The following is a 13,686-nucleotide window of genomic DNA, read 5'->3' as shown; positions in this document are numbered from 1 at the left end:
TAGCTCTAGGCGTGACTGTACAAAAGACCACCAGAACATGAGGAATTAAAAACATTGCTCCCAGAAATAATACTAGGCAGCCTAAAAGCAATTTCATGTTAATGCCATTTGGTGGTTTTTTCAGCTCTAGGTATAGACACACCAGTGGGATCTGTCTCATCTGACTTGAGATATCTGCATCTGAATTAATTGCCTTGTCCACTTCTTAATCATTGGAGAGACATAGGCGATTCTGATGAGGCTTATTTCTATGTATTGACTTCATACAGTCTAAATGACCAGCTTTGACCATAGATGTCTGCATGTAAGGTGTCTGAAGTGAAGTGATATGAAGAATAAGCATAATGGGATGTTTTCCCCTGCCAGAACCTCACAGTGAATCTGATTCCTCTCTGATCCCCTTCTCTGTGGCATCTAAGAACACAACGAAGTGGAAATTTTTATTACAGATAAAACTCTGCCATCAAAACTTACACAAATTAAGGAAGTAGCCTCTGATTTATTTCTAACATTTGCAGTCGCGTATTCCAGGAAGAAAGCAGGGAGGAAGAAACAAAGGCTACATAAGTAATGTTGTGTGGAGTAACAGGTATGCATGGTACACAACTCCTGAAGACTCTGGGAAGGACATGGACCCCACACATGCATGTGTATGGAATGTCATTCATAATTCTAAGCCTCTACTTAGAATTTTGCCTAGCTGTTTGGGTTTTAATAGTTATAGTAGTCCTATAGTATATAGAAGTTTAGTTTATGGTTGCTGTATTGGGACTACTGTTAAGAACTCTGGTTTCAGTTGAGGTCTTAGATCAGCTGGCAGCAGTAGGTTGGTTTTCTTTGCTAGGTGAAGCAATTCTCTTTTTTCTTAGCTTACCAGAAATCAGAGTTTGATGGATAAATTTAAATGCAAAGAGAAGGCCAGCAGCTGTATTTTTGTCATGCTTGCTCACGTTATATTAATATCAAACCAAGATAATATAGAGATTTCTGTTTTATTTTTCAAGAGGTAATGTATTTTTATGTATTTCCAATCAAAAGAGATGTATGAAAAATAAGTATTTTGAGCTTACCTTCCCTGAGGATGGATTTTTAAATGGTTAAGTGGGAAGATCGAGGTACTAATGAGATGGCTGCTTTTAAAAAGAAACTTACTGGAGGTGATTTGAGATTGTACAGATGGAATAGTAGCCTAAAAAGTTCAAAGTGCACATTTCAAGGACAAATGCTAATTTTAAAAAAGAATTGCTTGGAAGATGTTTGCTTAAAACAAGGAGTGACTGAGTTAAAATGTGATTATGTTCATGTAAGATAAAATGATTTGTTTTTAATCAATTTCATTTATGCTCACCCACTTCTATTTGTTTAGAGAAGAGGAGAACATAAAATTTATTGAATTAGAATTTGTTCATCAACCTTTTCTATTTTTTCTTGAAAACACTGCAACAAGAACGGTGGCTGTCCTCCCAGCGTTTCTGCCCAGGGTAATCCTCCAAAATCTTTCTCTGTGTTACCCCTTGCTGCTAGGCCTGCCTTTATTGCTCTCCCTTTCCAGCGCTACCGGCGGCAGCCATGTGTTACGGTGTCAGGTTATCTGATACATGGAAAACTGCTTGTTAGTGATCTCATATCAACTTCCTTGTTACTTTACTTCCTTTAACATACCTTAACAGATTGCGTCTTTTCTTTTCTTCTCTCTTTTTTAATTTTGTAGGTACCATGGACGGGGTATCAGGGTAGGTTTGCAGTTGACCCTCGAATCATTACTCATCAAGCAGCTATGGCATATAATATGAACCTGTTACAGGCGCATGGGCGGGGGTCTCCTATACCTTATGGCCTGGGACATCACTCACCCGTTAGCATAGGACAACAGCAGCAGCTTCAGCATCAAGACAAGGAGCAACATGAACAAAGTCGAAATGGTGAGTCATTGAAATTCCATTGCAAATTGGTTTTATTTTAAGTAAGTTTGAAATTTCAGGAGGAAATTGTGCAAAGGGTTTTTTTCTTTCTTTTTCTGTTTTAAGTGAAACTGAAGCATCTGCAAGAGTGTAAGGAGTTGGGGAAATAAACTGTTTAGCCATAATAGAATAGCTAAGATATTGTGACATTCAGAGGGTGGTGTATGGGGGGCTGTGTTTGGTCTGTTTCTGCTCTGCAGTCCAGTGATTACTATTACTGATGATGCTTGCAGTTAAGTTGAAAGAACGACTTAGTGATGATTAATGCACAAACTGCAGAGTTTAAAGGAAAAGCTTTATTTGGGTAAATTATATTAAATTTCTCTATTATTCTGTAACCACTGTTTTGATAACTCTAAATTTTTCTGTCTGGCAAAGCAAACAAAAAATAATATTTTTTACACTGAAACTAGTTAATTAGTTAAACATTTTTAGGTAAAAGTGAAAGCAATTCTGGACCCGAAATCGGTAAAATTCGGACACCTGAGAAGAAACCTGTGGAATCCAAGCAGGTTGGTTTGCCTTATTTTTTTTTTCTTTAATATTCCCTCTGTTCTAGGTACTCTGCTGTTCTTTTTGAGAAGAGATGCTGTCCATCTCTCTTTGACCTCTTCATATACCTTTGTTTTTATTCCTTTTTATCAAAGACTTCCTGTCATAGTTACAACATTTCTATTCCATGATAAGCCATCAGTACTGATCTCTAATATTTGTTGAGTGACATTAGGTCCCTTTTCTTCTTGCCCAGGGTTGAAGTAAAAGTTAATATTCTAGAATTGACTTTTTAAACCCTTTGTTGAGGTAAAGACCAATTGTTGGGGTTTCACTGACAAGTAAGTGTTTGCAAAAAACCTTTTGTTCTTAAACTGTTTTTAAACTGTATTAGTTTGTACATAGTAAGCCTATACCTGACATAATACTGTTGTCTTTTAAATATTTAGGAATTGTTGGACGTTTCAGTTGAAACGCTACGTGACTAGAGATAAACGATTCTGCTAGCAGTGCAGATGAGCAAGGGAAGAGGCTCACAATGACTGTAGACTATAGAATATTAATCTTAGGGATGGAGATGTGAATGAGGAAAAGGAGCGATAATCTAAAATGGACAAATAAGGGATTACTTTTTCTTTTAAATATTTGGTATCAGTGTCCTAGAAATGAAAACAAAAGGCTTAATACTTGACAGTTGTCTGTAATTAGCTAAATGAGAGACGATCATAAGGAAGCTGTTGGTAATTCATCCCTGCAATAACAGTAGCTGTAGAATGAAATTTGATGATGGCAGTGTTTGAATGTCAAATTTACCTATAGCAGCCTGAAGATAAAGTATTGAGTAATTTTTTCTTAGTTTTCACTGAATAGAATAGTGATAGTAGAATTAGTCGCCCTCTTTCCAGAGGGGGAAAAATAATCAAAGTCAGGAGCGAACATTAAGAAATGAAAAACAAGTTGATGCCAACTACTGCAGAATGTATTTGTTCTCTAAGTAAAGAAAAGAGTGGTTCTAAGATACATAATGTGCTCCCCCCCCCCCATTGTATAAGTTTCATAAGCCTTATTCATTGTTAAATGAATTTATTCGTTATTGTCATGGGTTTTGTTTTTTTTAGGTACTTTTTCAAAGTTTTTCCATCCTCTCTTTCTAGGTTGACTTAGAAGCAAATTCTCAGAATAGAAGCCCGGAGTCACGTTCCAGTGTTGGTTATCCTAATGCTAAATTTCATCGCAAAGATAATCTTAACCCCAGGCAGCTGAATCTCCATCTCACCCCTCCCCACTCCCAGTATGCCGTTCCCAATCGCCACTTCCAGCACCTGTCACAAATACCAAGGCAGCCATATCCTCTGCAACAGCAGCAAAACCTTTTAAGTCAACAACAAAATCATTTACCTGAACAACAAAACCAATTGCCACCCCAGCAAAGCCAGGTAGTTCAGCAGCATAATCATTTGAATCAGCAGCCTCCACAACCTTCACAGCTTTCCCCTGCTTACCAGGCAGGCCCCAGCCAGTCTTTTTTTAATAACCCAGTTCCCCACCGACCACATTCTCCTGCTGTAGATGCTGTGATTTCAGAACAACACCCCCCACCTATGTTACAAGAAGTCAGTAATCCTTTGAGGCCTATTGCACAGCACAACCCAGTTCTGCCAACCCACTTGAACAACTTCATTGAAGAGAATCCATCAGGAATGCCCATAGGGGACACACTAGGTAGGTGACCCTTCTTTAGTTAAATTCAGCCTGTGCAATTCTAATTACCCTGAGGTGAAAATGAAGAAGGTATTTACCTTTCCAGGCATATTACTGTGAATTGGCTCGTTGTTGGGTTAGTTTCCATAAGTAAGGTCATTGAGCATAATTTGCTGCTTAAGGCAAGTTTGAATATTCAGCACTTTATTAAAAGATTCATTTTTGTAGGATTTTTTGTATGATTTAAATAACCAGGTTATGCACTGGAATGCAGTTAGTATATAATAGGCCCTGGAATGTACTGTAAAAAAAAGTGTGTGTTTTTTTTTTTTGTTTTTCTGACAGCAAGACCTTTAAAAAGGCACATTACGTAAATTTTTTTAAATGATTTTTCCAGATCGTATGCATGGAAATGTAGCTTTGGAAACAATAAGGCAGCAGCAACAAGCCAGGTTACAGCAGTGGAATGAACACAATGCCTATCTCAGTCAAGGCAGTATTCCATATCAACACCATCACCATCCTCACCTACCACATCTTCCCCAGCAGCCCATTGGATTGCATCAACAGCAGCAAGTTAGGGCAAACTGGAAACTTGCCAGTAACACAGAAGATGAAACAGAGGCAACATATACAAGGTATTTCTTTACTGAATCATCAGCATTTCTATAAAATTGAACGTCAATTGGCACATTATCTATAACTTAATAGCTGCAGAACTTTGTAGTACCTTCACGAGGGTTAAAACAGTAGGTAGGGTGGCTTACAGTTATGCTTTGCGTTACGCTTTATTCTGTTAATATATTGGGTAGTAAAGCTGTAGTGGGGAAAAAAAAAAAAAGATTTGTGGAGTTTCTCAGTGCTATGTTTCTAGGAATAGGGAATGGATAGAGAGTAACAGCCTTGCAGAGTTTATAAAGAAGCGTCTGGGTGTACTTAAAAGTGTGTTGAGTTGAGAATCCTTCAAATTGAATTAGTAATAAAAGTAGTGGTATTAGGATTCTGTGCTTACAAAAGCAAAACACAACAAATGCCCCCCTCCCAACGCTCTTCCCCAATGAAACCTAAACTTTTCTTTCTTTTTAAAATGCCTTTGCTAGTTTAAAAAAATCTGCTTAGTTTTGAGATGGAGCATTCATTTCACAGAAATGAAGCTGTTGAACATAGAGGAAAATGGTGCCTGTGGTCATCAGCTTTAATCACATCTATTATAAAGGCTGTATTTTTAAATTTTCTCTGATTACTGTCATCTCCCACTATGCTTATTTTCCATCTGAGTTGTTATAGCCATGGTAAAGCCTCCAAATGCTTTCTTACCTGACTCCATAATGTGCTGACTTGAACGTTCTCTACCTTTTGAAGAATTTTGGACATGTATCTTGCAAGTGAGGGAAATCTTTGATTGTTCTGTTCTTTTGCCTTTTAAGGGGTTAAAGTTTTAACTACTTGACGTTTTTCACTTTGTATAATAAAGCAGGAAATTCTTACGTTAGTTGTCTCTTAAGAGATAGCAAAAACTTGATTCTTCTGACCGAAAAGAAAATCTCAAGAGTTCTTAAAACTTTGAGATGATTCAGGTAGGTATTTCATCCAGTTAATCCTCTTGTGCCTAATTTCTGATTGCTCACAGTCATATCCTTTGAAGTTAGGGTCAGTAAGCACAAAGATGAGTATATGTAAATTCAGTGTTTTGTGCTTTAAGTTTTCTCAACCTCAAAAAGAGTGGATTTTTAGCAAAACACCTTTTTTTTTTTTTCTTTCTCTTGATAACATTTATTCTGTCAATACAGATTCCAGGATTTGCTCAGAGAACTGTCACACCGTGATCAAAGTGAAAGTCGGGACGTAGCTGAAATGCCACCCCCTCAGTCGAGACTGTTGCAATACAGACAAGTTCAGCCCAGAAGCCCACCAGCACTCCCTTCTCCTTCCTGCAACTCTAATCACAGTGGTCACTTTCCTAACTTCACTGAAAACAACAGAGACATTGAAATACCCAGTAACCCAGCATTTCAGCAGCATTTACCCCAAATATACAATCCCCCTTTCTCAATGCCATCGGAACATATAACCCCATCTCCCTTGAAATACCTGCAACCTGATGGATCATGGACTTATGCTAACCTACAGCAAAATCATCTAATGGGGCAGGGCTTTCATTATGGTATACCTCCATTGCCCCATAGATCACAACAAAACCCTTTTATACAAATACAGAATCATCAGCATGCAGTTGGTCAGGAGCCATTTCATCCACTCACATCTCGAGCAGTATCTGCTTCTTCGCTCCACAGCTTAGAAGAGGTAGGGGATTTTTGTCTACTTACACGTTTATGTAGTGTCATTTTATTATGAAATTATATTTTGAAGTGATCGAGAGTGCGAAATACCTTTCATATTAAAAACTCCTATTGGAAATTCCTTTGAGGTAAAACTTTTCCATATGTCTTCTCAGTTCGTTCTAGGCACGTTTGCGGTTCTCATCCGTGCAGGTACCACGTTTTCTGTAAGTGGTGTATCTCAGCTTTTGGAGTGTCTACTCAGAAGTTTTTGCGGTCATTGCTCACTTATCTGCAGGTCGTTTACCTGGAGTGCAAATTAACCGTGCCCCAGGTGAAAACATGTGAAATGGCACACTGGAAAGTCAATTTGAACCAGACGTCCAGTTGGCTCAGTGTTAAAACAGTGTGAATGTAGCTGTGTTACTTTTCATACTCACTTAAGAGAGAAGAAGCAGGACAGTTGCTTTAACATGGTGCAAAATCTGGTATAATAAATCCCACCTAGCCTGAGCTGGTTCGTTGTAAAGCCATCCTATATTTTTGAGGGGCTCGGAGTATTAGAAATCAGTGCAGAGATATCCAGCTGTGTAGCATGAATCTGGGTCCAGCAGAAACCCTGCCACCCCAGAGCTGGCTCTGTCACTGTCAGCCTTTGTTGTTCTGCATGCTGGGGATGCGTGTTTTGGGATGCAGGCTGTGTGAGTACGTACAGCTGGTTCAGGTCAGGTTTTGAACAGGAATTATTAATCCCTCTTGGAATGCAGAATGCTAAGGAGCGTGATATGCAGACGTTCAGCCTGCTGGAGCCAGGTTGTGGCAGGAATGCCACAGTTAATATTCTCAGGTGATTTTAAACTGACTACATGTGATCCAATATTTGTACGTAAAGTTAAGTGACCGTGATTCCTTTTTGTCCAGGTTTTTGCACTAGCTGTGGTGTCTCTGCTCATCACTATACCATATAATACGTATTTCATTGTCTTTTGATTTTGGAAATAGAAAAGATCTTACTTTTTATGTGTCTGAGCAAAACATCTATAATTGAATTCCAATGTATTTTGCAAATTTGTGGCTTTTAGAGATTCAGAGAGGTTAACAGAGTTCTCAGAGTCCTAGCTAGAGCTCGTGAGATTTGGTTTTATAGACATTTAGGAATTCTGTGTCTCAGTCCATTAAACCACCCCACCTTGTGTAAAACCTAATATTTTGTGACAACAGTGAATGCATCAGTACAGCGGGACATAAAAACAATGGCTCTTCAGCAGTAGTAGTAAACTAATAAATATTCCGACAGAGTTGCTGACAGCTCCTGCTATCAGAAGACAAATAGAGTGGTGACTCTTTATGTAATTAGTGCAAATTCATTTTGGTTCTTATTTCTTCTTCCTTTCAAAATATGTGACAGAAATGCCAAATACCGTGAAAGTGCTAGAAGAGAGAGACTTAAAGTTTCCAAGAGGTCTGGTTCTGCTAGTGGGTAGAACTGAATACCTAAAGAAGTCAAAATGGAGTCTTAGGAGTATTTTTATCAGAGATCCCTTATATGAGGCAGGTTTCAGGGGACATAATGACTGTTAATATTTTAAAACTCACTTCAAATCCATAATTTCATAATTAGTTTTCTGTATGACCATAGAAAAATGCTCTTATTTTAAAATGTATATAACTTACTATACTCTGAAGAAATATGACTTACATTTCTGAAATTATTATTATTTATTGAAGCCATTTATGAACCATTAGTGTTTTTAAATATTAGAGCGTCTAATAAATGATTATCAATTTATTCGAAACTTATCCATTTTAACAGGTGAAAAACGCAGAAATATTTGAAATTGGGGAGGACAGCTCTTCTCAATTAACGCTAGCCAACGTCAATGAGTTTGTGGGACGCTAACTCCAGTTTATTTCAGTGGATGTTAGGTGCTTAAACGTGGAAAAATCTGCCCAGTAACATCTAGCATACTACTTTGTTTCTTTATATGAATTTATAGATTAGTCATTTGCGTAGTATGATAGCAAAGAACTGAGTGAAGTAGCCGTTACATTTAAAGGCAAAGGCACTTTTTAGGTTTGGATGCAGGCGGGTAAGCCAAAGTATAAATGACCTTGTCAGACAACGCTGTGGTTAGTTTACAAGCTACGTAAGTTCAAGCAGTGTGGGATTTTGAAGGTTATTTAACTAGCATTCTTTGCAGATGGAGTTCTTGACGCGTGTCCAGGGATTACATGCCCTGAGAAGCCTCCCAGTCACGTTTACGCTCATTTTAATAGATTAAAACCAGGGAGGTTGAAGGCTTTGCAAAATAAAAGATGATTTGAAAAACAATTCGCTCATAGTTACGTGCAAGGTATAATGCCCTTGAAAGAGTTGTGAATGGTTATTTATATCATGTACCACAGCTTTGTGTAACTGTATGAAGCCTGTATATGAATGTTGCTCGCAGGAGTATCCTGTTGTCAAAAATTGCCGTACCCGTGTAAATTGGTATTTTTTTTTCCTGAATGCCTCTAATGCTGCACAGTCTAATACACCTTCAATTTCAACCTGTTAATCACCACTGTTACGAAAAGCATTGCTGAAAATTACTTTATTTTAAAATGTGATTAGTTTTGTCTAAACTTGTAGGATTGCTTGCTTCAAGTTAAGCGCGTTCTGAAATAATTTTGGGATGAGGACCAAGAGTGGCCTTTAAAACAATGAAGAGTGTAAGCAGATTTCTTTTAATATAAACATGAAAAAGCTCTAAAACTGCTGGATAGCCTCCTTTGGCATAATTTAGAGTAGAAAACAAACTAAAGACAGAGAAGTGACAGTACAGCTTATTCCTTCTCGAAACATTGTTGTCATCTTTTCCCTATTAAACGATTTTCTAGATCAGTATTTATAAGCTTTTGTGTGCAAATACTCAAACCAGATTTGAACTGCATATCAAAGGGAATACTTGAGTTATTCTCTCTGGTCTGTACTTGCAAGTATCCATAACTTTGATAACTTCCTAATTGCTTATCAAAAATGTGAAATTACCCATTAAACTCAATAAAAAGGATACCTTTAGACGTCGAGTCAGGCTGCAACTTCTGTATTTTGTTTTTGTTTTTAACGAGTATCCTCAAGAGAATGCAGTGACAGGCAATCTAAGTGCCCTTTTGCTGATATATCATCGTAATGTGGCAGCTGTAATGAGATCTTACAGTTTCTTTCATGCACTTTTTTTTTTTTTTTTTGCTTTTTCCATTTTTTTATGGATGATACAACAACAGCTATGGGGCATTGCAAGCAAATTCTTTTGTATGTGCTTGGCTAATTTTTTATGACATTTCATTAAGATGTTTACTTTTCCTTTTATCAAGTGTAGATGTACTGCTGTGACTTTTCTTTCATTTGTACTCTTGGTAGTTCAATGCAGAAGGAAGAAATAACTGATTCATTAAAAAAAAAAAAATATGATGGGCTTGCCTTGAATCTTGAGAGAGTTTAGAGGTTCCTTAAATCCTTAAAGCCAGCAGGAACTCCTGCCCTTCTCATCTCCATGAGCTGTGGGATTTATGGAAGCAAGCAATTTCTGTGGTTTCAGATAAAATTCTCTTCATTATTCCTCTTGAGAGGATACCCTTCACTAAGCATTTGTTCTGTGTGTGCGTGTGCGAAAGGCAGCATACAGCTGTGATATCGTACTCGCCCAAACCCTGGTATCCAAGTCCTTCATTTGTCCTTTGGAAATTAAAAGCTAAAAATGCCATTTTGTTCCCTCTCTGTGGTAATTGAACGTTTTTCCTTGCTCCTGCTTGTTTCTGTGCTCCCTTTACCGCGTTTATAAATGCCGGGTGTCTTTCTCCTCGCTTGGTTGAGACGTCTCTCCTGCATAGGAACGTAAGTGTGTTTTGTTTTTGTTTTTTTTTTGTAAGACATGGCGGCAGGTAGATTTATATGTAAGAAAACTGTGCGGAAAAATGGTGTTTGCTACGTGAAGTTGAATAAAAGGAACAAAAGGCCTTTTGTCTTTTTTTTCTTTGCAGTATGAACCAAGAGGACCAGGCAGGCCGTTGTACCAAAGAAGAATTTCCTCTAGTTCAGTCCAGGCTTGTTCTGAAGAATTAAGCACTCCTCAAGACAGTCTTGGTCAGTGTAAAGAGCTTCAGGACCACAGTACCCAGCCCTCTTTCAACTACTCGTCCCCCGAGCTGTGGGTGACCTCCTCCTCCTCGGCCGCCCCCTTCCCAAACATTCCATGCAACGGCTCCGGCCCCGGCCCCGGCCCCAGCTCTGGCCCTGGCCCTGGCCCTGGCCCCGGCCCCGGCCCTGGCCCCGGCCGCCCTGCGCCACCCCGCGAGCTCCTCGGTAGGCACCCATGGAAAACATTTTCTCGTTTCACACAATATTTTCTTCTACCGTCTCTTCAAATCTTGAAACTAACTTAAGCAAGTGTTTTGAAAGTATTTATTGTTTCGGTAGTTAAATGTTTGCTTACAGTGGTTGCATTTGCTGTATTTTCTTGTCGTTCGTGTTCTGCTCCATTGCAGGTGTCTACCAAAGGATCCTGTTGAGTGTGAGTATGTCCTCTAGACAAAGCAATGCAATGCTACTTCTTAGTCTTCCTAAAAAAATTCTAGTAAACTCAGATATTCCCTTTCAGTGGTTTCAAGTGCAACTGTGTCCTAAAAGGAAGTAGGTAATTGATGGGATTTGTTGCGAGATAGGTTATTTTTCTCCAGAATCAATAATATTCTTGTTGCCGTATTACAATCAGGAGGGAACCACCATAAGTCGAATTAGTAATCTCAGTATATTTCCTAGTGTTTTCTGGTACTTTGTCATAGTAATGATGAAGTATTACCTTTTCCATGGAAGAATCGCACTGGACCCGGGCTTCCCTGTCAGAAGTGGCAGAGGAAATTGATGTAGCAGAGAAACTAAATTAACTTTCCAGTGATAAAAAAGTTGTGCAAGTAGAGGCTTGGAGCAGTGCAACTATTCTTCTGTTATTATTAATGTTTTTGAAAAGCACGGTTACCAGTGTAGTACTGCACCTAATCCATAATTTTACTTTAAAGATCCCAAATAAAACATTTTTTAAGACTTAATAAAATATGAACGTATTTCCAGTGTGAATATTAAATACATTTAATAATGTGTTCTAACAAATTATTCATAAGCTTATTTTATTGCGATTAAATGATCTAATTGCTTTTGGTCAAATCTTATAAACCAAAAACATCCTGTGATTTCATAGTGTAGAATTTATGGAGTAGAAACCTTTAGTATAGACTGAATGAAAAAAATCTGTTATATGTCAGCTGCAGCACTCAAGAGTGAAGATTCTAATTTACATTTTCATTTCCAAAGTGTGAAAATGTTTGTTTTACAGAACAGTATTTATGGCAGCATCTTTACTGGAGTTATTCATTCTTTTGTGTTGAGTTCAAAGCTTCAAACTCAGGGCACGTCCTTCAATATGTTTATATTTTCTATTGGAAAAATAAGGAACTGAATGCATTATTTCTCATCAGGAGTGCCATCCTTCCCTGAAGTTGCTCTCTAGACTCTGTGGTTATGCGATAGGTGCTCAGAAACGCTGGCAAGATCACTGGGATCGGTTGATAGCGCGTTTCCTTGTTTTTGTGTAAAGGTTGAGAACATGATTTAAGCTTTTATTTCTTATGTTCAGTTCAAATTTTATCTCGTGTTGGATACCTCTGCCACACAGAGTTTTCACCTCTGGTCCTGCTTGTCATTAGTTGGCTTCTCTTGAGTGTTAAACTTCTTGGAGGGGGGTATTTTGTGTGTGTGTGTGTGTGTGTGTGTGTGTGTGTGTTGGGTTCTTTTGGAGTCTTAGTGAACCCGTTAAAACTCATAAAATTTTATTCTTCCGACATCCATTCTTCTAGGTTTTTTTTTTTTGCATTCTTTATTTAAAAAAAAAAAAAAAGAACTGTGTGCGACCCTTCCAGTGAGGAACTTGCTTGTATATTTATCTTTTTTTACTTTTGTAACCATTTGACAGTACATTCTTGTATGTGCACTTTAAAAATAATGTTATAAAGACTGAAATAATTACACAATATATCTACTGCCCAACTCCCAGACTGTTTTAGTTATCACGTAGACGTGCACTCTGGAACGGAGTTTCTCTAGCCGTGTAAGACAGCAGAATTCCCAAGAAAAAAGTAAGCTTGTTCATTAGGATTCAGGAGATTCACTTGAAAGCATTTTTATGCTTATGGTTTAAATCACAGTTTTTTCTGATAGTTACAGGAGTTGTTAAATATGAAGCAAGAATGTACCAATTAGCAGGAATGCGCTCAGACTAAAATATCAATAATTAGTTGGGTGGCATTCAAAAGTCTGAGTTTCCATTGGAGAATGGATTATGCATGGTGCTGTAAATTTTAATTTTGGCCTATTAAGGTATAAAGCAAGAAGAAAGAAATACTCTTTGTGCTGTCTCAGTGGATAAAGCATTTCAATTACAAGATATCCGATTGTGAAGCAGCTTGCCTTCAGTGTAGCAGCTAGATCTGCCAGTGCCGAACGGCAGGTTCAGTGCTACTGGCTCTGTAGGTACAGGCACGCAGAGAAAATGTTTAATGATGTCAATCTTTTCAGCACTGCTGACAAGGACAATACAACATCCAGTAGTTGGGAAATGAAGCTAGATAACTTAGGAAAAGGTTTCCTAGGATCGGGAGTGATTAAACACAGAAAACTGCTGCAGGGGGAAGGTTACCAGGAGAGGTAGTTGGCTTGCTACTGCTGGGAGCTTTCGGCAACGTTAGGTGTCTGTTAAACACAGACGACAAGTCTGGCGTAGGAGGTTTTGGTTCTGCAATGGGGGGGGGGGGGGGGGGGGGGGGCAGTGGGGCGAAGTAGGATGTTTCCTTCTGCCCCTGCAGTTTATGCATTGAAGTTCTGTTTACTCCTTCCTGGTTGATCCCTCCGCATGTGGGTATCTGCGTTTGGAGGCGATCAGAGCCTGTGCTCGCGGTTTTCAGCCTGTTGGTATGGGTCAGAAAGGAGTGCGAGCTCCCTAGGCACCCTCCTGGGATCCCTCGCGTTCGTCTCTGCTGGTTCATTCACTTCTGTTGCACGAGCACCAGGTTTTGGTGGCATTTTAAGGGATCCTGGAAAGAGCTAGTATCTTGAAATTATTCTAGTCTCTTGCCATTTTGAAGTACTGTTGTGATCTTTATATTTTTCAGTATCCCCCAGTACTTGCTTTGTGATTATTAAAAACATATTTCCTACGTCA

At 38.6% G+C, this 13,686-nt stretch overlaps 1 protein-coding gene across 12 annotated transcripts in view; it reads left to right on the top strand.

Moving 5' to 3' along the window:
* HELZ (helicase with zinc finger) overlaps window positions 1–13,686 on the top strand; it is a 100,033-nt gene that overhangs the window by 83,572 nt on the left and 2,775 nt on the right. For 9 of the 12 annotated variants that reach the window (XM_068913741.1, XM_068913740.1, XM_068913750.1 and 6 more), the window contains 6 exons: window positions 1,712–1,922; window positions 2,397–2,473; window positions 3,608–4,175; window positions 4,552–4,792; window positions 5,945–6,458; window positions 10,457–10,778. In XM_068913741.1, the coding sequence (XP_068769842.1) occupies window positions 1,712–1,922; window positions 2,397–2,473; window positions 3,608–4,175; window positions 4,552–4,792; window positions 5,945–6,458; window positions 10,457–10,778 (1,933 nt within the window). The remainder of the gene's footprint in view (window positions 1–1,711; window positions 1,923–2,396; window positions 2,474–3,607; window positions 4,176–4,551; window positions 4,793–5,944; window positions 6,459–10,456; window positions 10,779–13,686) is intronic. The other 3 variants (XM_068913746.1, XM_068913744.1, XM_068913751.1) reach the window with 1 other exon arrangement.

This window comes from Struthio camelus, chromosome 19, assembly GCF_040807025.1.
Source record: "Struthio camelus isolate bStrCam1 chromosome 19, bStrCam1.hap1, whole genome shotgun sequence".
Taxonomy (NCBI): Eukaryota; Metazoa; Chordata; class Aves; order Struthioniformes; family Struthionidae; genus Struthio; species Struthio camelus.
This window is presented reverse-complemented; position numbering and strand designations above follow the sequence as displayed.